At 43.4% G+C, this 22075-nt stretch overlaps 1 protein-coding gene across 1 annotated transcript in view; it reads right to left on the bottom strand.

Annotated features, from left to right (window-relative positions):
• Window positions 1–2514: 2514 nt before the first annotated feature.
• RHPN2 (rhophilin Rho GTPase binding protein 2) overlaps window positions 2515–22075 on the bottom strand; it is a 42517-nt gene continuing 22956 nt past the window's right edge. The window contains exons 6-15 of the mRNA XM_083753102.1: window positions 20186–20310; window positions 19541–19707; window positions 14317–14504; window positions 10869–11025; window positions 9024–9143; window positions 7721–7915; window positions 6689–6765; window positions 5167–5313; window positions 3668–3823; window positions 2515–2995 (exon numbers count right to left, since the gene is read on the bottom strand). Coding sequence (XP_083609228.1) covers window positions 2741–2995; window positions 3668–3823; window positions 5167–5313; window positions 6689–6765; window positions 7721–7915; window positions 9024–9143; window positions 10869–11025; window positions 14317–14504; window positions 19541–19707; window positions 20186–20310 — 1587 coding nt within the window. The 3' untranslated portion in view covers window positions 2515–2740. The remainder of the gene's footprint in view (window positions 2996–3667; window positions 3824–5166; window positions 5314–6688; window positions 6766–7720; window positions 7916–9023; window positions 9144–10868; window positions 11026–14316; window positions 14505–19540; window positions 19708–20185; window positions 20311–22075) is intronic.

Here is a 22075-nt window from a genome sequence, read left to right as displayed (position 1 = left end):
TATTATTTTTTTAAGTAAGGGTCTGGGCACGTAAGGCTAACCTATAACTCTTAACACATCCTAGTGATCTTGGAAAGGTTTTGGAGAAGAAGCAGATCTGAGAATGAATTGTAGCACTAAGCAAAAAAATAAAATTAAAAAATCGCCAGGAGGGCTGTGTGACATTTCTTTTGCTTCTGTGTCCCTGTCTTGATCTGGAGTGAAAATATGCAAGGGGTAAGTGGAGCCAGAATGTTTGAACAAAACTATTTCCCTATTATGCAAGAGGGAACACAGGAGAGTGGGTAAAAGAAGGGACTTTCACTTGGAGGAAGCATGTCCCCCTGTTTTCATACACTTCCACCACCACCTCACCCTGATCCTTTATTGGCTCTTGCAGCTTAAAGAGGAGGGAGTCTTAGCTCAGTGACTGTGCACCTGTTCCTTATGCTTAAGGTCCCAGGTTAGGAACAGGGAAAACTGCTTTAAACTGAGTCAGATGAGCAGTCAATCTAGCTTGGTATTATCTACACTGACTGGCAGCAGCTCTCCAGGGTTTCAGACAGGGGTCTCACCCAACCATACCTGGGGTTGCAAAGCAGATGCTCTGCCAAATCTGTGGCATCTCCATTTAAAAGGATCAGGCAACAGGCAATGGGAAATACCTCTGCCAGAGACCCTGGAGAGGTGCTACTAATCATGGTAGATGATATTGAGCTAGATGGAAGAACAGCAACTGTGCAACATTGTAAAATTAACACAACATATCCAAAAATACCATACAGTTTTTAAACAATTTAGATATCAAAACGATATATTAAAAAGTAGAAATGCAAGTATTATACTGCCTGTGTTGCTATATGTAATACAATGACATAATCAGAAGATTTGCTGCATGACTTGCTACACATATTTTATTAATGGACAGGATTGATTCCACAGTGTTAATTCAGATATTGCACAACAACAACAAAACAATAGCAGCAGCTGCTATTTATAATTTTTCCTTTCACAGAAGGATCATTATGAAGCAAGTTGTTTTAAATCTGCATTCTAAACAAATGTCAACAGTCAATCAGAATTGAAACTGTATCATACTGTTCATATTCAAATGGAAAATAAGTTGTTCCTCAGCAGAATTCACCTGCAGGACTCATTCTTAAATAAAATCTTTTAAAATTTATATATTTACACCCTACCATGTATAAACACAAAAGCCTAAGAAGAATCATGAGTTAATACAAAGTTAGTGGTCCAGATTTTCCAAAAACTTTCCACTTGAAACATTTTCTAAAATTTCAAATCAGAAGCAATCTCAACTCCAGCGCAACCCAAAGCAGGAGCTCAGATGGAGTCAGGATTTCATCCGCTTAATCTGTATTGACCAAACATCATAAGATCTACCCTGTAGACAATATTTCAGTCTAACACAACTGTGTTAGCAACCTGCAACTTTACAATGAACAGAAGTTATAGCAGCAATAAAACACAAAATTATGGGGTGGGGGAGAGATCACATTTACCAGCTGGCTGAGTTCCTAAGTCACTGGTGAATCCCTAAATTTCTCTTTAAGGCACTGTTAATTACATTGGAAGCACTTTGGAATATTACTCCAAATACAGTGGCACTATGGGAGCTGCAGCTTGGGGTGGGGGCTGTGACCCTCCAGATGTTGCTGGACTACCAGTCACAAAATCCCCAAGCAGCAGGCCTGCTAACTGGTTCTGACGCTGGATTCCAACACAATCTGGAAGGTCACCAGTTCCACAGCTCTGCTGTAACTAAACTATACGTTTTTACAATGGCATGAACTTGATCCAGACCAAAAGCGTTTTTTTTATATTGCCCCTTCCTATCTTTAACACCTGTAGCAATATATAACCCGGATAGTTTTAAAATGCCACCACAAATTGCCATATTTACAGTTATTATTCGGCTTCACAGAGGTAAAGAACCTACAGCATATCATGCAATTCTGAAATATTAGGACTGCTAAACCCTGTTTGTGAAAGGTATACTCAATGCCCTCTGCACATTACATAGCAGCACCATGGAAGATGCATGAGCACCCGCTTATTAACTTAACCAAGGGATGGGGGAAGCTGCTGCACCCCTGGTATTTGGGGACCCCCAGCTGTTTCCACCAGCTTGGCCAGTGATTAGGGATTATGGTCAGAGATTATCTGGAGGGCCACAGGCTCCCACCACATCAGTCTCCCCTGTAATGTTTGTGGACTTCAATGGCTTCAATGTACAGCGACAGGAGAACTGTCCCTAACTCTATGGCATTTTTGCAAGCAATTGTTTTTCTTCGTCTGCTAGTCTAAAGCGGACATTCAATCAGCCTTCGTTTAAAATTGCTGTTCATCACCGGTATCATGTCATGAACTTGCCCCTGCTATATACAATGACATTTTTTTAAATCCTTCATAAGTCTTTGCAGCTTATACTGCATGCTATAAACAACTTTGTCTATAGTTTTGCAGGACAAATAATAACTAGGACAGAAACCCAGACAGGAATCTCACATGTAGTCTGGTGGCAACATACGTCATTTTCTTTTCAAGCGAAAGGGCTCCCAAATCTCTCCTGATGACAATGCTGTGCTTCTCCAACAGTGGCAGTGCAGGGTCCTTAAAAACCATGTAGGGTGCCGTAACTCTGGGCTTACTCCAGATTCACAAAAGGGCTACATTTCAGATTTATGGCACATGCATTCAGGGAACCTTTCCAGCAAGAATAAGCCTCTCTTTTCAAGTCCTAGTACAAGGAGCTGTCCGTACTCAGGAGTGTGAAAGGCGAGACAAGTTTCTTCTTGGTTGGGGTGCTTCCAGGCACAGCAGAAGGCAGGCAGAGTGTGCTGGCTGCTTTTTTTCTGTTCTTCGTTCCCCAACTCAAAAAGGAAAGTTTAGGAGCCACCTTCTTGGTCTTATCTATTTTATCTTCTTCCATAGCCAAACAAATCAGAGAGTATGTTTTCTGCATTCCTGCAGAATAAGTTGCACTTTTGTTATGCTAGGAGGGAAAGAGCATTAAAAAAATATTAATAATCAGTCATCCATGATGGGTCAACATTTGGAAGACAACAAAAGGGCATGCAGTATGTGAACCATTTGCTGGGACAGATTTTGCCATTCTTCAGCATTAATTATATTCCATGATGGACACAGGCCAATCTAGACCACTGAACATTGCTTATTAGGTCTGGAAAGGCTCATAGGGCGAAGCATGTTTTGTAAGAAGGCAATTTGTCCAGGGCTGCCTGCTTTTGAAAAGGGCTATATGCTCAGCATTAAATTCCTGAAACATAAACTTAGACAGATCACTAGCAGCAACTTTGGAAAAATAAGAATTTAACACTAGTCTAGTTAGCATGGAGATTGCGGAGAAAAAGTGAAATCCTTTCCCTAGTTCCTAGATTTAGAAAACATCCAAAACCAACATGAAGTCAACAGAATAGAAAAACAACTTTAGAGGGAAACAATCATAGCTCCTCGCCCAGACAGAATATATTGAGTGGGCATGGAATGCTGGCAGGCCTTTTTTTGTGGGGGAAGGAGAAGGAGAATGGAATGGAGTATCCTTAGAGAGGGAATGGCTGCCTAGTGCCTTCAACAAGAGCACTCCATGTGGCAACGCTTTGTTGTAGGTTCCCAGCTCATATTTGAGAGTTACCTCTTTACATACCATGGACACTGGGTTATCTTGGCAGCTGATGACCTGGATCTCAGTCTCTTGCCTGCTGACATTTCTCAGTTTTTCCAAGACCTCACTCACTCCCAGCCATTTGCAATCCATGCCTTCAATAGAAACGACACAGTCTCCTTCTTTCAGACCTGCCAACTTAGAATCATTGGGTACATCTTAGTATCAGCTGCGATTGGGCAGAAAGCAACATGAGCCCATCTGGACATCCTTTTTATTGCGTATATCTTTGATGCTTCATGCTCATGATGCTATCAGGACACAATCCTATTTTCAATTCTGTTTGCACATGCAAATCTTTTGGGGCTTCATTTCGTTACCGATTCTGTAACTTCCTGCTAAAATTCCGTGTCAAATATAACAAATTTTCTGGAGCTTGGGGGTTTTTGTTTGGTCCTCCAGACAGCAATAATGTGGTAGCTTTGGAGAAGTATTGCTGAACTGCTGAAGCAGGTTAAATCCACTACTAGTGTATCATTATTGCGTCAAAAAGATGTCGCAGAAGATACTAGCAGAAAAGCCCCTGTCCAGAGGGGCCCCAGGTCACATTCTCTGGAAATATTTCCTCCTCTCCCCATATATGGCAAACAGTATGGAGTGGTCAGGTGCTGCCTAACCCAGAGAATGCTGCCTCTCACAGTGAAGGACAAGCATAATTGAAGTCACAGGTATGCAATCCTATGTACATGTAAACTGGGAGGGAAGCCCCACTGAAGAGCGTGAACATGCACAGGACCACACTGCTAAATCTGCACAAAAGAGACTGACCCTACCCTCTCTTCTGGGAACAGGCATGGCTCAATGGAAGAGCACATGCTTGGCATGCAGAAGAACCTTAGTTCAACCTCCAGCAACTCCAGCTAAAATAATTCAAAGCAGTGGAGCCAAGAAGGGCATGCCTCAGATGCTGGATCCGGGGCGGGAAACACGTGACCCTCAACATCATCTTACTCTCTGAGCACTGCAGGCCCACTCTTGCACCACCAATCAGAGTGGGTAACAGTGGGTTGACTCAATCTAAAAGCAGCTTCGTAAGACCATACATCGACTCAGGGATGCTATTTCTTCACATGGTTTCCTTTTTGAACACCTAGCCTTTTCTCTCCACCTGCTGCTCTTTCTCTTTCTTATCCCCTTCCAAGGCTGTGCCCCAACTTCACCTTGTCCATACCTGACATAGAATCTGCCCCCATTGACCCACCCACTTCACAGGCCTACTGTTGCGAGCAAGACCTCAAGGTACAGGAGAACAGGTTTTTAATTTTCTGCCTCAGGCCTTCCTACCCCTGCTGTAAGGGGAAACTGAACAGCTGTGCAAGAGAGGGAAGGTTCAGCTTTTGCTAATATTTAACTCTGAAAATTTCGCTGAAATTAACGCGATCCCCTCTACACCAAACGTGGAAGGTCCCAGGGTGCAGTGAAGCTTTCCCACAGAGCCCTGTAAAGCCAGTGGAAGGCAGCATAGGGAGAGTCCTACTTACTGATGCAGGGCAATCTGGATCCAGACAGTAAACATGCACTGGGGGGCCTCCTTTCAGGGTAAACCCCAGACCCTCAGCTTCACACTGGAAACGGACAGTGCGAGGAGCAGTCCACCTCTGCTTTGCTGAAAAGACCGTCAGCGGACCCTGAAAGAGGAAGAGAAGTACGGACCATTATCCTTGGTGATCTGCAACTGTTAAGGTGAGCCATAGAAACTCTCCACCGCATGTGGGGGGCAATGGTGGCTGGCGCCCATTGAGACTGGTGCGGCAGAAGGCAGGGAGCCCAACACTAGGTGGCGTCATAGCCAACTCATTCTAGTCTTGCCCCCAGCGTCATCCTTCCTGCTGAGTTCTATGAGGGCAACACTGAGACAACGGAGGAGAAAAGCTGGCAGGCAGGACCACCCCCTGGCCTTGTTAAGTCAGAAGGCAGGCAGGCAGATGCAGGCTGGCTGAGGGTACACTGAAGCTGCTGGGTCAGTGCTTCACTAGCCCCAGTGGAACAGAGTCCACTACACATGACCATCCTCCCTCTTTTTCTCTCCTCTTTCATATTACCTAGAAATGTCCTTGCATTTTTTATGACACTGCTGCCCTGAGCTCTTTTGGGAGGATGGGCAGGATATAAATTTAATAAATAAAACCTAAATAAAATTTTCTTAGGCCTGGTACAGATGTATGCCCATTTGATCAATTAGGTCCAATGTTACGCATTCTCCCGACTAGTTTGCTAAACCATAGTTAACATTAACAATAATGAATAAGCCATAGTTAAAGCTGTGACTGTACCAGTTCCTGGAAACTGCAAGCGGAGAGAGTGCTGTTGCACTCAGATTCTTATTTCAGACTTTCCAAAGTTGGCCACTATGAGAACCAAATGCTGGACCAGATGAGCCTTTGGCCAGATCCAGCAGGTTCTTTTATCTTCTTAAGAGGAAGGTGTACATAAGGCCAAGGGCAGCAGGAGAGGAGTGCTCAAGCCTGAGGGGTGTTCCTAATGTCTTAACAATAGGTACCAGGAAATGCTCTGTCTGCATCAGACTGTCAGTGAAGATCCAAGAGAAAAAGCAAATTTTACTTTTTATCCCTCTTAATCCAAGTAGTTCATGGTGGTGTGTGTGTTTGTACACAAACATGCACGCACACGTAAACACAAATAGCTTAATTCACATTAACAACACACACAAATCTATAGTCCAGACTAAACAGACATGTACCTCAACCCACCTGACAGTCAACAGATCCCGACTAGGTCTGGCTAAGCTGGTATAACCCTGTCTTGGGACGAGGATCTGAACAGAAAGCTAATTCTGTATTCAGATCACAGAAGTACAGTCTCCACTGCTAGTTGCAAGGGTTTAATGTATGCAATTTGAAAAGCTTCCCTTAATGAGCTCTATTAACTGCAGACTCATAGTGAATTTCCCTTTAACAAGAAAATGAATTTGCATCCATTAGAAGCAAAATTACAGAGGGGCACCCAAGCAAACAGGAACAGGCAAGGTTGCTTCATACATACCAGCCTCTCAAAGAAGTCTTTGACTTTGACCTTGGAGAACAGAGGAGCGACCGCTTCTATTTTATGGTCTGTCTTAGCTATAACAAAATCAAACAAAACTTAGTATTATTATTCCCCCCCCACACACACACACACTTTTGGCAAGGAGTGTAGAACAGCACACATCACTTTCCCACCCAGCTCCCATTTTATCTTCACAACAACCCTCTGAGGTTGCTAATGCTGGGACAGGGAATACCTCCACCCAGAGAGCACCTCCGTATGAACTCCTGTGACAGAGGTAGAGAATCGGTGGCCCCCCAGATGTTGTTGGGCTCCAACTCCTGTCAGTCCCAGCCAGCGTGGCCAGCAACCCCAAGGCCAGAAGTTCCCAGCCCTGCTCTGTGAAATATGAGGTCTTCTGACAAGGCCCCGATTAAGCCTCCACCTTGTCAGGAAGACAGAGCAGCTTCTACAAGAAGCAAGGCTATCTGGGAGCTTGGGAGCTCCCTTCCGCAGAAGGCATGTTTCGCCCCCTTCCTCACAATGTTGAGGCATTTATTTATTATTTACAGTATTAGAGGTCACCCAACAACAAAGCCATTTATAATGAAGCTGAAAACAATGGGTTTTCCTATATATTGTTGGGAATTATCCTTTTCTTTTAGTATTCTTTTTGGCTCCTGGTTGTTTTCAAAACAAGCTTGGCTTTCTTTTGATCAGTTTTTTTGAAGTGAGATTGTGATAAAGTTTTTTCTAAACCACCCTGGTGCCATTTATTTGAAGAGCGGTATAATAAGTAAACTAACAAAATTAGTATGCCAAGAACTTCTCCCTCCCCCTACCTAGTGGGTCCTGGGCCGATACAAGATTTGGACGAGGCCTTTCTCAGCCAGCAGTTCAAGAGTAAAGCTCCCACTTGAAGATGCTGCTGATGCTTATTTAAATCCTGCCTTTTTCCCTGACAGGGATTCAAGGCGGCTTTCAGATAAAATAGAAACAGTATATGGAAGGGATTCGAGTCTGGGGCACCCCAGACTATAAAGGACTTACGGAGGATATCTGGAGCCTGCAGCAAACTCGAAAAGTCATCTTCCTGCTCCTGCTGTGAATATTTGAGAAGGGACCGCTTGTGGGCAACTGACAGGATTTCCTGGAGCACCTCAATATTCCGGAGCTTTTTGCACAAGCCACAAACCCTCAAGGCTTCTTCATGATGAACAATGGCTCTCCGCAGGTGAGCTTTTGCTGGGAAAAGCAAATATACAGGACCATAACACAAGGGTTAGCTCCTAAAATATTCTCCCCGCTCCCCGCCACTTCATGTTCCATAAATGTCAATGTAGATTGGCCCCTTCACAACCAGAAGCCTAGCTGTTGTGGTCAAACACCAAACTCTCACAATCCTTAGCAAAACTGAACAAGCTTTGCAGAAGACATTTCAGAGACCGGCATGCAATCGTAAGGATTGTTTCAGTGAGGGCAGGAACATGGGATCTTCTGAAATTTAAAGGCCTGACTTGCTGGCCACAGCAAAGCAGGTACACACACACACACACACACACATGCCCGGATTCACTCTTGCCAGCTGTACGGAAGAGCAAAACCCCGCATTTGAGGTGATATGGGAGCCATGTGCATATAGTGCTTGAGAGCTTAGCCATCTCAGATGCTCCTGTCACAGGAGCATTTGCAACAGAGGAGCCCTTTTTAAATCATTACTTCCTACCAGAAATAGGTTACCTGCTATCTTCAAGCAAGGGTAAGGCAGGACACATGGCATCCTATCACTATCTCACCTGAAAACATCCAACATCTACTGCTCTTTCTTCAGCCTCCAGATACATGGTTATGAACGCTGTCCAAGTTTTTATTTATTTAATTTTTGCATCTACATCCCACCTTTCCTTCAAAAGGTTAGAAATCAATTAATTTCCAGTCAAATTCTTCTTTGTGCTCCTAGGTGTGTAACGCTGCCCCTGGGGCATCTCAGTGCTTGGGGAAATGGGGGACACAGGTAACAATCCCTTTTGTGACTCACAAGTGGACATGAGGATCTGGCTAGCTGTGAGTGGCATAATCAGCTTCCTCCTCTGTCCCTCCACACCTTCAGTCATCAACCTCCCCACCGAAGGCAGCTGAGCCATGTGGACAAGTCTTACTGAGAATGAGTGGGGTGGCTGTATCAAATTGCCCCAGTTTGGGGAGGCATGAGAAGGTGGCTGGAGCAAAGATCAGAATCTGCCTGCACGTCTGGCTGTTCAATCCATGATTTTTGGTTCTAAACCAGGGTTAGTGAAAGCCCTGGTTTGAGGCAATGTCTGGACTGAGCCAAGATAAGGGAGCTTGCCCTCACCAAGTTGTTTCCGCTGAACTCGGTCCCGCAAAACAGCCAAGGGGGTCAGTCCTTCCGGCATGTGGTCATACAGCTGGGAAAAAGCCTTTTCCTGTTGGTCTTCGTCATCATTCTGGCGCACTAGAATGGTGTAAACAAATGCACATGAAAGAGAGGATAAATACAGGTTTACTTTCATTTCCGTCTGGTGGAGATGCCTCAAGGTCTGCTAAGTGAAGGTGTGGCCTGAAAACATGAACAACAATCTCTAAAACCTGTTTAAGTGGACTACTCTTTACATTATTTTGGATTCTTCATAGGCTTGTTTTGCTGACAGATGCCTGAATGTCATGGCATGCTCACCAAGACTACTTTACTCAGAATGTTAAAAAAAAGCACACCTTCCGTCTTCAAACCTGTTTGCAAACATTAGCTAATTGCAGAATAACAAGGAAATAGAGGGCAAGGGAACTTGAGCTCTACCAAAGTGCAATTTTATTGTTTTGTTTAGTTTAAGATTTACTGCCATATGTAGCAGATTTTTAGATCAAGTATGGAGAATGTTCCCAGCCAGAGGGCCACATTTCCCCTTGTCCAAAGGTCCGGGGGCCACAAACCAGGTGGGGTATGGCGAGGATCAAACACACAAAGTTTACAGAGCACCATTTTTGAAATTAGACAGAGGAGAAGAAATGGCAGAGCACAAAAGGATAATTTCTCTGGCATAAGGTGCATATTAAGATACACAAATAATATACTCTTCTTAAGCTGGACCATTAGGGTATCTTTTTACCCACCCTAAATAAATTGGTAGGTGGTACCACTGAATCATCACCAGCCAAGCTTAGCAACTGGCAGGTTTTTTGGTGATGTAATTTGCATACATGATATAATAATAGTTGTCTCCTTCTCAATTCTGCATGTGCTGGCTAAGTAATTCCTCCCATTTCTTTCATCAGGCTGTCCAAGACTGCATTAAGCAAGCATCTGGTTGGCCACCATGAGAATAAGATGCTGGACTTGATGGACCATTGGACTGATGTTATGCTCTTAAGTTTTTAAACAGACAAGGAAACCAATTTTCCAGATGGGGAATGCCAAAGTTATTAAAAGGCTGTGTCCATGGGTTTTTTTTTTTTGGGGGGGGGGTTTCTGGACAAGGGTGATATGATCCTCAGACAACAACCTGACTCCATCCCTAACACACACACACACACACACACACGCATGCGGTTTGGATGACTTAAAAAGAAGCTTTTATTTTGCTTATCAAAATATCCGATATTTCACCCATGGAAAAAAAAGGGACATTATTGCATTCAAATGCCTGCTGTAACAAAGTATAAGCACCTGTAACTAATTTTATTTTATTCATTTATTCGTACATAAATACATGAAATTATTTCTCATCCAAATGCATACGCATCATTCAGGTTAGCTTCCAGAAGTTAAAAACACAATCATAATAGCAAACGGATTCTTACTACAAAATGCAAGAGAAAGAGGCCTAGCATGCTGGCTGAACAGTTGTCTGTGGGAAACCAGCAAGCAGGATTCGAGCACAAGAGCAACACTCTCTTCTCCTGTGGTTTTCAACAACTGGTATTCAGAAGCATTGCTACCTCCAACTGTGGAGGCCAAGAACAGACATCATGGCTAGCAGCCATCAATAGCCTTCTCCTCCACCATTAATTTGTCTAATCCTCTTTTAATGCCATCCAAGTTGGTGGCCATCACAGCCTCCTATGGGAGCAAGTTCCGTAGTTTAACACACACAAGTCTAACACCAGTTCCTCCCATGTTTCTTGGCTTGCGCCATTTGCTGAAACAAAGCAAAGAAGCGAATGATTCCAAAACCTGACTTACGTTGGTGGTCACTCAAAATTGTTGCAACAAAATAATGTGCCAATGCTCTGAAATGGTCCGATTTGACTTGAGCCAGTTTTGACCAGGAATAAGGGATGTTCTCCTTGACTGGTGCTTGACTCATTGCTGTGTTAACAAGCATGTATGTTTCTCCAACCTGAAAACAAAAGCACAAAGTCCAACTCTGAGACATTTTCCTTGTCATTAAAAGCTCAGTCATCTGTGGTTAATCCCAACCATTTGCGGATGGTCAATAGGGTGTGCACACCTAGGAGGATTTGTAGGCTGGAAAGGTTGAAATTAGGAAGGATTCAAAACTAAAACTGTGAACCATTGGTGTTTTCTCCACATGCACTCACCCATGTGAGTGTGGAAGCTGAATGGCTGAAGCAAGAAGAGTGACTTTAAATGAAACAGGAAAAGCAACAGTCTAAGGCCTCCTCACTGGATGAAATCTGCCGTGGACCCTGAGAAGCACAAGCAGAGTTCCACTCAAGCTTTCTTGCCTTTTCCTTCCTGATGAGGTTTGGAGGACCCTCAAGAGCTGATGTGTGCATGTAAAGGAAATCCACGGGAATTGGTTAGTGCACCCCACCCTCTTTGTCTAAGCAGAAATCCCTTCAGCTACTGCAGGAGCATCTCTGGACGTTGCCTGTTGGGACCAGGGAGGTCCCACCCAGCAATGCCTTAAGATCCAGGATGGCTTGGGAGTAACAGCCACTGTGGTACTATACAATCCACTATTCTTTCTCTAGAGGGACGTGGGTGGCGCTGTGGGTTAAACCAGAGCCTAGGACGTGCCAATCAGAAGGTCGGTGGTTCGAATCCCCACGACGGGGTGCACTCCCATTGCTCGGTCCCTGCTCCTGCCAACCTAGCAGTTCGAAAGCACGTCAAAGTGCAAGTAGATAAATAGGGACCACTCTGGTGGGAAGGTAAACGGCATTTCCGTGTGCTGCTCTGGTTCGCCAGAAGCAGCTTAGTCATGCTGGCCACATGACCCGGAAGCTGTACGCCGGCTCCCTCGGCCAATAAAGTGAGATGAGCGCCGCAACCCCAGAGTCAGTCACGGCTGGATCTAATGGTCAGGGGTCCCTTTACCTTTTACCTTTATTCTTTCTCTGAGTCAAAAATTTGCCTCTTGTCCTGCCTCCTTAAAACACCAGGTTTTGCACAGGAAGCTGCTTCATACCAGGTCCATCTGCCATGACTAATAACACCTCTTCAGGGTCTCTGGCAGAGGTCTTGCCCATTGCCTGATCTTTTAACTTGTGAGGGTGGGGAGGGGAGAACCGCAGGCCTGAGTGGAGTTGAAATGTGGCCCTCTGGGGCACTTTATCCAGCCTCTGGGGTTCTCCTTTGGCCATGCCCCCTTCACCAGCCCTGCTCTGCACCTTCCACAAGTGCTTTTCTTGGCTGGAATGCATCCTGCAACTACAACAATGCCTTTTGTTTGCCTTAGATGAAGGATGGTCGTGTGTGTCTCTCTGTGTGTAGAAACCTTTACTTTTGCAAAGCCTGTAATGTAGACAATCATACAAAGGGAAAAGTCACACCCCTTGTTCCACCCACTTTGGCCTCTGGCCCCAACCACCACTGACATGTGGCCCTCAGAATGTTCTCCATGAGAAAATAAGGCACTGAACTAGAGGACAGAGCCAGATACTTCTCCATGCAAAGCATGTGCTCTGTTACTGAACCTTGAACCCACACTGTCCACATTCTCTCATTACCAGCCAGGGAGTTTAACCCTTTTTTAAAAAAAGGAAACAGTAGAAACTTATTTGTTTTCTAATGAATGTAAAATTTCACATTCTTAGTGTGATCTGGATTTTATTGACCATGAAAGGGCACTGTCTGAGTCCTTTATACTGTGGAATATACTGTATACCTTTAAAGCACATAAGCACCTTCCATCCCTTCAGACAATTCTGGGCACTGTAGTTTGCCTCTCACAGAGTTACAATTCTCCCAGCAACCCTTCACAAACTACAGTGCCCAGAATTCTTTGTGGGAAAGAAAGTGCTTTGAATGTGTTGCAATAATCTACCTGCTATAATGGGGGTAGCATAATTGTTAGGCAAATCTTTCAGTTGCCTTAATGAGAAGAACTGTTGGCAGATGGCTAATTTAATCAACGTGCACTTGTTTCTGAAGAGCTAGATTAAAATCTGGATTTAGGTCCTGTTTGCAACCATGCCACTGGAACTTAGCATTTGCAAGCCAAAGTCTGCAGAGGCAGCTTTAAGTCATGTGCTCCATGACCTTCGTTGGCTGCTGCAAACTGAGGTACTTTATTTGCTCACCAGGTTATGCAGTTTGGTCATCAAAGCCAATTTCTCTCAGGCGCAATTCATACACTCCCTGGCAACCTTCCTCTGCCTGTTTCGAATTCTGAGCAGGAGCCTTCTTTTTCTGAGAATCCCAAGGTAGGCAGGGTGAGATTCCCAGCTGGAATGTGAATGCCCTTTTAAAAGTTTGGCTGGCAGTAGAACAATTGTTTGCAAGTCAATTCCAGCAGTGGGAGAGATGGAAGGCAGGACCCATTCCACCAGTGCTGATGGACCCCATCAGACTCCTCCTGTCCTTGAACTGTCCCCATTCCAATTCCATTTCATTATAAGAAATACTATAAAACTTTTAAAAATTGTTCCTGAGCTTGCCTTTTCCTCTTCCCTCCCCATTTCCTCTTCCTTCTGCTTCACATCTTTTTTACATTGCAAGCCTGTGGAGAAGAACTGCCTTGTTTTTAATTGACTGTATGTAAGTTGCGGACGTGGATGGCGCCGTGGGTAGGACTTGCCGATCAGAAGGTCGGTGGTTCGAATCCCCGCGACGGGGTGAGCTCCCATTGCTCAGTCCCTGCTCCTGCCAAGCTAGCAGTTCAAAAGCATGTCAAAGTGCAAGTAGATAAGTAGTTACCACACTGGCGGGAAGGTAAACGGTGTTTCCGTGCACTGCTCTGGCCATATGACCCGGAAGCTGTACGCTGGCTCCCTCGGCCAATAAAGCGAGATGAGCGCTGCAACCCCAGAGTCGGTCACGACTGGACCTAATGGTCAGGGGTCCCTTTACCTTTACCCTTATGTAAGTTGCTCTGAGAGCAACTTTCCAGGAGAGTGGCTGTCTGCTTTGCGTGCAGGAGGCTCCGGTTTGGTTCCAGGGAGATCCAGATAGGGGACATTCCCAGCCCTATCTGCAACCCTGGAGAGCTGCTGCCAGCCAGTGTGGACAATACTGAGTTAGATGGACCAATGTTATGACTCTGTGTAAGGTTCTATGTGCGTTTCTGTGTTTCCATTTTTTTTAAAAAAAGTATTCCATTCAAATTGACATAAGATTATATGAAAGTTCTACAGTTACGATTCTACGATGGCTAGTTCAGACATGCCATAATCAAATAATAAAAACATGCCTATATGAACAGGACCTTCACCTTGTCACCTACCTTGGCCACTTCCTGGGCCATTTTCACAAGTGTGAAAAATTCATTTTGTATTCCAGGAAGGCAAATCTGCTCAAAGTCACATTCCTGAGCCTGAGCCAACATCATCTTGACCAGCACACTCAGCATGGCAGGGCTCATGTCGTAACTTGGAGTGTGAGTAAAAGTCTCTTTTAGGTAATTTAAAACTCCTGAAATGGGGAGGGGAGGGAACAAAAAAATATTAGTAGTGATATGATGTTTATAAGATATCTTGATTACTGGCTAACAAAATACCAAGTTTAAATGAAAGCTGTAACAACAGCTACTTCGGCTCTGTGTGAATACTAAAGTATTCCGGTGTGGGGAACCTTTGGCCCTCCAGCTGTTGCTGAACTTCAACTCCCAGAGGCCCCGGCAAGCATGGCCAATGGCCAGGGGTGATGGGAGGTGTAGTTCAGCAACATCTGGAGGGCCAAAAGTTTCCCACACCTGCATTAGATATCCAAGCATTCAGTATGCATTATCTGAAGCAGGCCAGACTTTTATCTCCAACACAGGTATCTGACAAGTGGGTGGAGCTACTTTTGCCCCTGCAGTTTTGAAATTAAACTGCATGGGCACAAGGCCCAGAGCAGCACGTGGGTGTCCTGTGGCTCACTGGCACTGACCTGGAGCCCTGAGTGGCTCTTGGAAGCCCTGGCAATCTACTGATTACTCAAAGGTTCAGGAAAGGGCAACAAAATGATCAAAAGGGTGGAGAGACTCCCTTATGAGGAAAGGTTACAGCATTTGGGGCTTTTTAGTTTAGAGAAAAGGCGAGATAAGAGGCGACATGATAGGAGTTTATAAAATTATGCACGGAGTGAAGAAAGTGGATAGAGAAAAAGTTTTCTCCCTCTCTCATGACACTAGAACTTGTGGACATCCCATGAAGCTGTCAGGACAGATAAAAGAAAGGACTTATTCACGCAGAGCACAGTTCAATTAAGGAACTTGCTCCCAGAGGAGCTGGTGATGGCCACTGAAGTGTAGGTAGGTTCCCACAAGGCAAGACACAGTGACAAAAGCAAGACCCTTTATTGAACTAACAGAATAGGACAACAAGGGCAAAGCAACTGCTTGTATACATTTCTGAAGCCCTGGGCCACTCCCAATGTTGATTGGCTGTCTAAACTTCCAATCTGCGAATCATGACTAAGAGTTTAAGGGCCAATGGCAGAGGTCCAAATCCTGAAATGTTCTGTGGTTGGATATCATGTATCGAATCAGAAGACAGGAGCTCAGAATCCTTAGCCCAGACTCAAGCTCAGGCAAATACAGACCACCAATGAATACATAACAGCCACCAACTTTGAATTGTTGTTGTTGTTGTTGTTGTTGTTATTTTATTGAATTTATATACCGCCCTATACCTGGGGGTCTCAGGGCAGTTTAAAGATGCTTAGCCAAATTCAATGGCTACTAGCCATGATGGCTATGCTCCAACTCTAGAGACGGAGGCAGCAATGCTTTGGAATCCCAGTTGCCGGAAGCCACAGGAGAGGACGCGGCTCTTGGGCTTGTGCAAGCTTCCCATTGGGGCCAATGTGAGAACAGGATATTGGATTAGAAGGGCCATTGGCTTGATCCAGCAGGCAATTCTTATGTTCTTAGAGCACCACACATTGTTCTATGCACACCTCCTTTTGGCCCAACTCACTCTTTACTTGCTCCGCCCCTAGCATCATATATGACATCAGTTGGGCAGGTGGGTGAGTCTTGGCCAAAACTGCCTCAAAGGCCAAATGCGGAGGCCTGGTGGACCTAATTAGGCTCATGGGCTGGAGATTCCCCAACACAGAGTTAAACTGTGTGCACACTATATGTTTAAAACACCTTCTTTCCCTCAAATAATTATGGGCACTGTAGTTTGGTACAGGTTTCTGTAACTGTGAGAGCCCAGAATTATTTAAAGGGAAAAGATGCTTTGAATGTGCTTTAAAGGTATGGTATGCACACAGCCCCAAGAGTGCAGGACTACTACCAAGGAGACCCAGGTTCCAATCTTATTCTGCCACGCAGCTTGCTGTGTGATTTTGGGCCACTCTCACTCTGGCCTACCTCACAGGTTTGTTGTAAGGATAAAAGAGTGGTAGTGAAGAGGAACACTGCAAGTGCTACCTGAGTTCCTTGGAGGAAATGTGGGATAAAAACAATTGACAGCAACACTGAAATGGCATGGCAGTTAGGAGAGGGACGAAAAAGAGCAGAGACATTTGAGGGTCTGAGGAGGAAGAGAAATCCCTTAATAACTGAGCCAGGGCACTCCCTCGAGCAGAGTCTGGAGCCGAGCCAGAGCTCTGCCATAGCAGCAAGCAAGCCAAAATGAAGTTAGATGACAAACTATCCTTTTGGAAAATTAAAACAAACATTTACTGTAGCATAAGCACTAAAGTAATACTTGCATGCTGGTGCTGAAATCTAATCTCAAAAATGCACCTTACCCAACCAGTTTGTCAAGTTTCAGAAGCAAGTTTTTAATTGCCCAATATGACAGAGAATGGAGCATTGCATTATTTGGTTCTGTGAATTCCCCCATCCCCCACTCAAGGGGGTTACTGACATTATGGCGGAGCTTTTGCTAGTTTTAAATTTCCTGCTTCCATTGTCAGCCTTGGGTGGGGCAATCTTTTATGAAAAGCTCCATTTCTAATACGTTTTGCCTTAAAAGCGGTTGAAAAATTCTGGGAGCAAAGGTTCTTTTCAACTTCTCACAGAAAAAGATGTCAGCTTTAGATAAAAAATTGCCAGACCCTCAATTTCTTAGCAGATCCACAGACAAAAGTCCACAGCAGCTTGTCTTGGTTTAGTTCATCCTTACATCATAAGTACTTCAGCCGTGACCTTTTTTTTTTTTTGTCTCTTAAGTACATATATGTATGCACAGGGTTGTGTTTATAGACCAAAGCCATAGCAACAATCTTCCCTCTGTCCACAAAGAACTATGTGTACAGTTATGAATGATAACGCATTGTGCACAATGCTATGTGGTCACGCCCCACAGGTACACTGAAAAGCATTTTGCTGTAAAGGCAAACTGAAGCACATCTTTGAAGCAGACAGATTTAGGCTGGGTGCCCATCTCAGAATAATCTCAGCTGGGCCTGTGTGTAGTTTTGATTGTGTTCAAAGGTGGGGGAGGCAGAATCCTGCTCCAGCGGAGAAAAACAGATTCTGTGCCGAGTACAAATTATGCAAATTAGACAAACACAAGTGGGACCTGCAACAAAATGTTGCAGTGTGTAGCTTGCAGCTGCTGTTCAGAAATTAAGCCATTCCAATTCATTCCATTCCAAACAGCCAGCATTCCATGACCACAGATAACACTTAGTCCTTGTTGGGCTGTACTAAGAAGTGTTGGTCACTCCCTCCCCAAAAAACCCCCACAACTTTTTTGGACTTCTGAAATTCTTGGCTTTCTCCCAAGTCTTCTGATTATTTCCCTCTTGTGCACACATGGTACAATTTTGGAAAATTGTCCTGCCAGGCTTAGCTAGGTCACAGCCCCTCGCCTTGGGAGGAAGGGCTACCAACCCCTTTGGATCTTTTTTCTTCCACCATGTGAACCCAAACAGTACAGACGTCTAAGCTGGATGCTTGAAGCTTAGACTGTGTGGCTTTAGCAAGCCATCTTTGTATTTCTATGCAAGTAATATAGAAAGTCTCATCATTTTGCAAGATAAACTGCCTGTCTTTTCTTGCTGCTGTATATAAAAGCACATGAATCTGACCTTTGAATAATTTGTAAGTAAACCATTTTTAACTTACCAAATGTATGGTCTCTTTCTATGCTAAGAGAAGTGGGTAACTTTGGAAGCAACTTAGAAGGGAATATTTTAAAGGTCTAACAGGCTATATTTCTACACTTCTTTTGCTGTGATTTTAAAATCTCTGCTGGGACTCTCTCACCAAAGAGTACTTGTCCCAAACCTGGATCTGGGCATCCAGGGAATACTCCTTGTATTTCTCCATATTCTATTTTTCCCTTTGACTAAACCAAATTAAAACCAGCAAAAGTAATCCTTAGGGCACAGAAAATGCCCTCAGTCTCCTGTGACCACCACTGCAAGGAAATACAAACCAAGGTATGTGCTGGGACCCCTGAAACGACTCACCCATCAGAGATTGGTGGGCACAATACAGGAAGCCATTGCACTTAGGGTGGGGATAATTTAAAGTGTGGATCATTGGAGACACAGGAAGCTGTCTTACACCAAATCAGACCCTTGGTCTCTCCAGCTAAGTACTACAGTGACTGGCAGTAGCTCCCTATGGTTTTAGCCAGGAGACTTTCCTAGCCCTACCTGAAGATGCTGCCACAGACAGCCCTTCCTTTGGAGTATAAGCTGCAATAAATTATATACCAGCCAGTGCAATGCCTACCTTAGGGAAGGAGAGGAGAAAGACTTATGAGACTTAAAAAGCTGTTAATAATGGACCACAGTCTAAGGCCTTGAAACTACAGCTCATTAATTGTTAACCATAATATTCACTTTGTGTTGCATCCAAAGTTAGAAAGGAAACGCACGAAAATGGCAGAGTATAACTAACTAACATTGTCACTTCAATTCAATGGGTCTACTCCTGAATAAAACTTAAGCTGTATGTACACCACACGTTTAAAGCGCGCAGACACACACACACACAGACAAAATACTGGGAATTGTCGTTTACCCCTCAAAGAGCTATGATTCCTAGGGTTTGGGGGGGCATTGGTTATCAATATATGCTGTGTATGTAGCTTAAATCGGATACAACCCTTAGTCTCAACTAAATGAGTTACTTGGGCAGTTTCATATTTAATGGGACTAAACTCGAAAAGTGAATCTTTTCATTATTACGGTTTTAAGCGTGTGCCCCCTCATGCTAAAAACCTGTTTAATCCTGGGTTTCTTTAGAGGGCAAATACGTTGAAATTAAATGAAGCCTGTGTACACACTATATCTTGTAAGGTACATTTGAAGCACACTCTTTCCCTCAAAGAATTCTGGGCACTGTCATTGGTTAAGGACTGCTCTGGGAGGATGAACTACAGTGCCTAGAAATCTCTATGGGAAAGAACACGCTTTGGATGTCCCTGAAAGGTACAGTGTGTACACACAGGCTCATGTGAAACTTGTACGGCTCTATGCATGCAAAAGAGAAGCAACTGGATCAAGCAACTATTCTAAGGTGTTTGGAGAACAACCATACAACTCTTCCCTACCTGCTGCTTTCTGAAAGGCTTCAATGGCCTTTTGAAGCCCAGCCTGCGTCTGCTGATGGCACCTTGTGCCAATCTGGGTGTAGAGGGCTCCGATGTTGAACAGAATACTAGCTTTTTCCAGCAACAGGTTCTTCTGGCAGACGGGAACACCAGTGAAAGAGTCATACCTTCAGCAAAAACAGAAACAAAACCTAATATGTATGTAATTAAGAAGGGTGGTGTGGTGGTGGTGGTGGTGAGGGGATTAGGACAAAGAATAGACAGTTTTAAGACCCACTCCCAACCCTCTTAGCTACAGTTAAGCATCTGACAAGCATTACATTTGCACCAGCTCATTGATGGGCTCTTCTTTACTTTGACTAAGAGTCAACAATGCTCATAATCCAGGGCACGTAACACACATTAATTGCTGAGCTTTGTCAACTAGAAAGCACATTTCTTCTTGCTCTCTTAAAAGCAGCACACCCCTTCCTTGCAACGCCTGACTGAATCGCTAAGAGCTTATTTGGCCAAATGGGAGGCTTTGCATTTTGCCTCCAGAAACACAGGGCTGCAATCCGCCAGGTCAAATTTCAAACCCACTATGCAAAGCTGTGCTCCCAATGCATTAGAACCAACACTAACAACATTCTAAATGGAACTTACCAGGTAAATAAAATCCCCAGGTGTCTGCTTGGCGAAAAAAATCTATTCTCTACAAAGCCGAGCTGAACAAAATAGCTCATCAACATTTCAACTCCCGATTCATCTCTGCTGGGCGTACGGCAGGCCTTAGAATACAAAACATACATTCACCATGGTATGTCATCGACATGTGCCATGTAAATGGGTTTTACATCATCACATTAGTACAGAGTTCTGAACACATTTTCTTTTTTTTTTTTTTTTTTTTTTTTTTAGCTTTTATTTTCAGTGCAAAATCGTAACAAAAATTACAAACATTGAATACACAAAAACGAAAAAACACACATCTACAAAGCAAAACCATAACATAACATACATAAACATAAATTGACTTCCTTCCTTTGTTCTAAGACCTCCAAAGATATTTACTCTTACTGTATTGTTGTGTCTAATTAGATTACTTCCATCTTTATGCTTTTTTACGTCATTTTTCTTGTTCTTTAACCCTGTAAAGCATCACTCATTACATACCAATATACTGACTCCAGAACAATGTTTTTTCATATACTCTTTAGCACAACCCCATTCTTTTAATAGTTTCTGGTCCGATTGTCCCCTTATGTAAGCTGTAAGTCTTGCCAGATTTATGTATTCACAAAATTTAATTTGCCAATCTTTCACTGATGGAATTTTTCTGCTTTTCCAGTTTTTAGCTATAAGCATCCTGGCAGCTGTTGTTGCATAAAGGAATATTTTCCTTTGATTTTCGGGGATATCATTTGTAATTAAACCTAAAAGGAATGCCTCCGGTTTTTTACTAAAAGATATTTTAAACATCCTTTTGAGTTCTTCATAGATTTCATTCCAGAATTGTTTAATGGGTCGGCATTCCCACCACATGTGGAACATTGTTCCTATTTCTTTTTTACATCTCCAACAGGTATTCGATTTTAATTTGTAAATTTTTGCCAATTTTACTGGAGTTAAGTACCATTGGTACACCATTTTCATAAAATTTTCTCTTATTGTATAACATGCCGTGAATTTGATGTCATATTTCCATAATTTCTCCCATTGATCCAGCCGAATTACATATCCTATATCACATGCCCATTTGATCATAACTTCTTTTATTTCTTCATCCTTTAATTCCCATTCTAATAATAAATTATAGATTCTGGATATATATTTTTTTGAGTTTTGTAATAATACTTTTTGTAATTTTGATTCTTCTTTTTCAAATCCTATTACTTTATCCTGGTTAAATATTTGTGCAATTTGGTGATATTGAAGCCATGTGGTACAGTATTGGGTCACCTCGTCATATGGTCTTAGTTTTAATTGGCCCTGTTCTTCCTTTAGGAGCTGCTGGTAAGTTGCCATTCTTCCTGTAGTATTTTTCTTTTTAACTGATATTACTTCTAGCGGTGAGACCCACCATGGAGTTTTTGGTTCTAACAACCTTCTATGTCTCACCCAGACCTTGTATAATGCATTTCTAATTACATGGCTTAGAAATTCTTTATGGACTGCCACTTTGTTATAAATTAGATAGGCATGCCAACCATATCTGTTGTTCCATCCCTCCAAATCCAGAATGTCGCTGTTATCCAATTTGATCCAATCCTTGATCCAAGTAAAGCATGCTGCATCGTAATATAGTCTCAGGTCTGGGAGTCCAAAACCTCCCCGCTCTTTTATGTCAGTTAATAATTTATATTTAATCCGTGGCTTTTTGCCTTGCCATATAAATTTTGTTAAGTCCATTTTCCATTTCTTAAAACAATCATCTTTACCTATTATGGGAATCATTTGAAAAAGGAACAGAAGTTTTGGTAAGATATTCATTTTAATAGCCGAAATTCTACCCCAGAGTGTTAATTTCAGTCTTGTCCAAGTTTCCATTTCTCT

Source organism: Podarcis gaigeae (assembly GCF_964106915.1).
Source record: "Podarcis gaigeae genome assembly, chromosome: 8".
Taxonomy (NCBI): domain Eukaryota; kingdom Metazoa; phylum Chordata; class Lepidosauria; order Squamata; family Lacertidae; genus Podarcis; species Podarcis gaigeae.
This window is presented reverse-complemented; position numbering and strand designations above follow the sequence as displayed.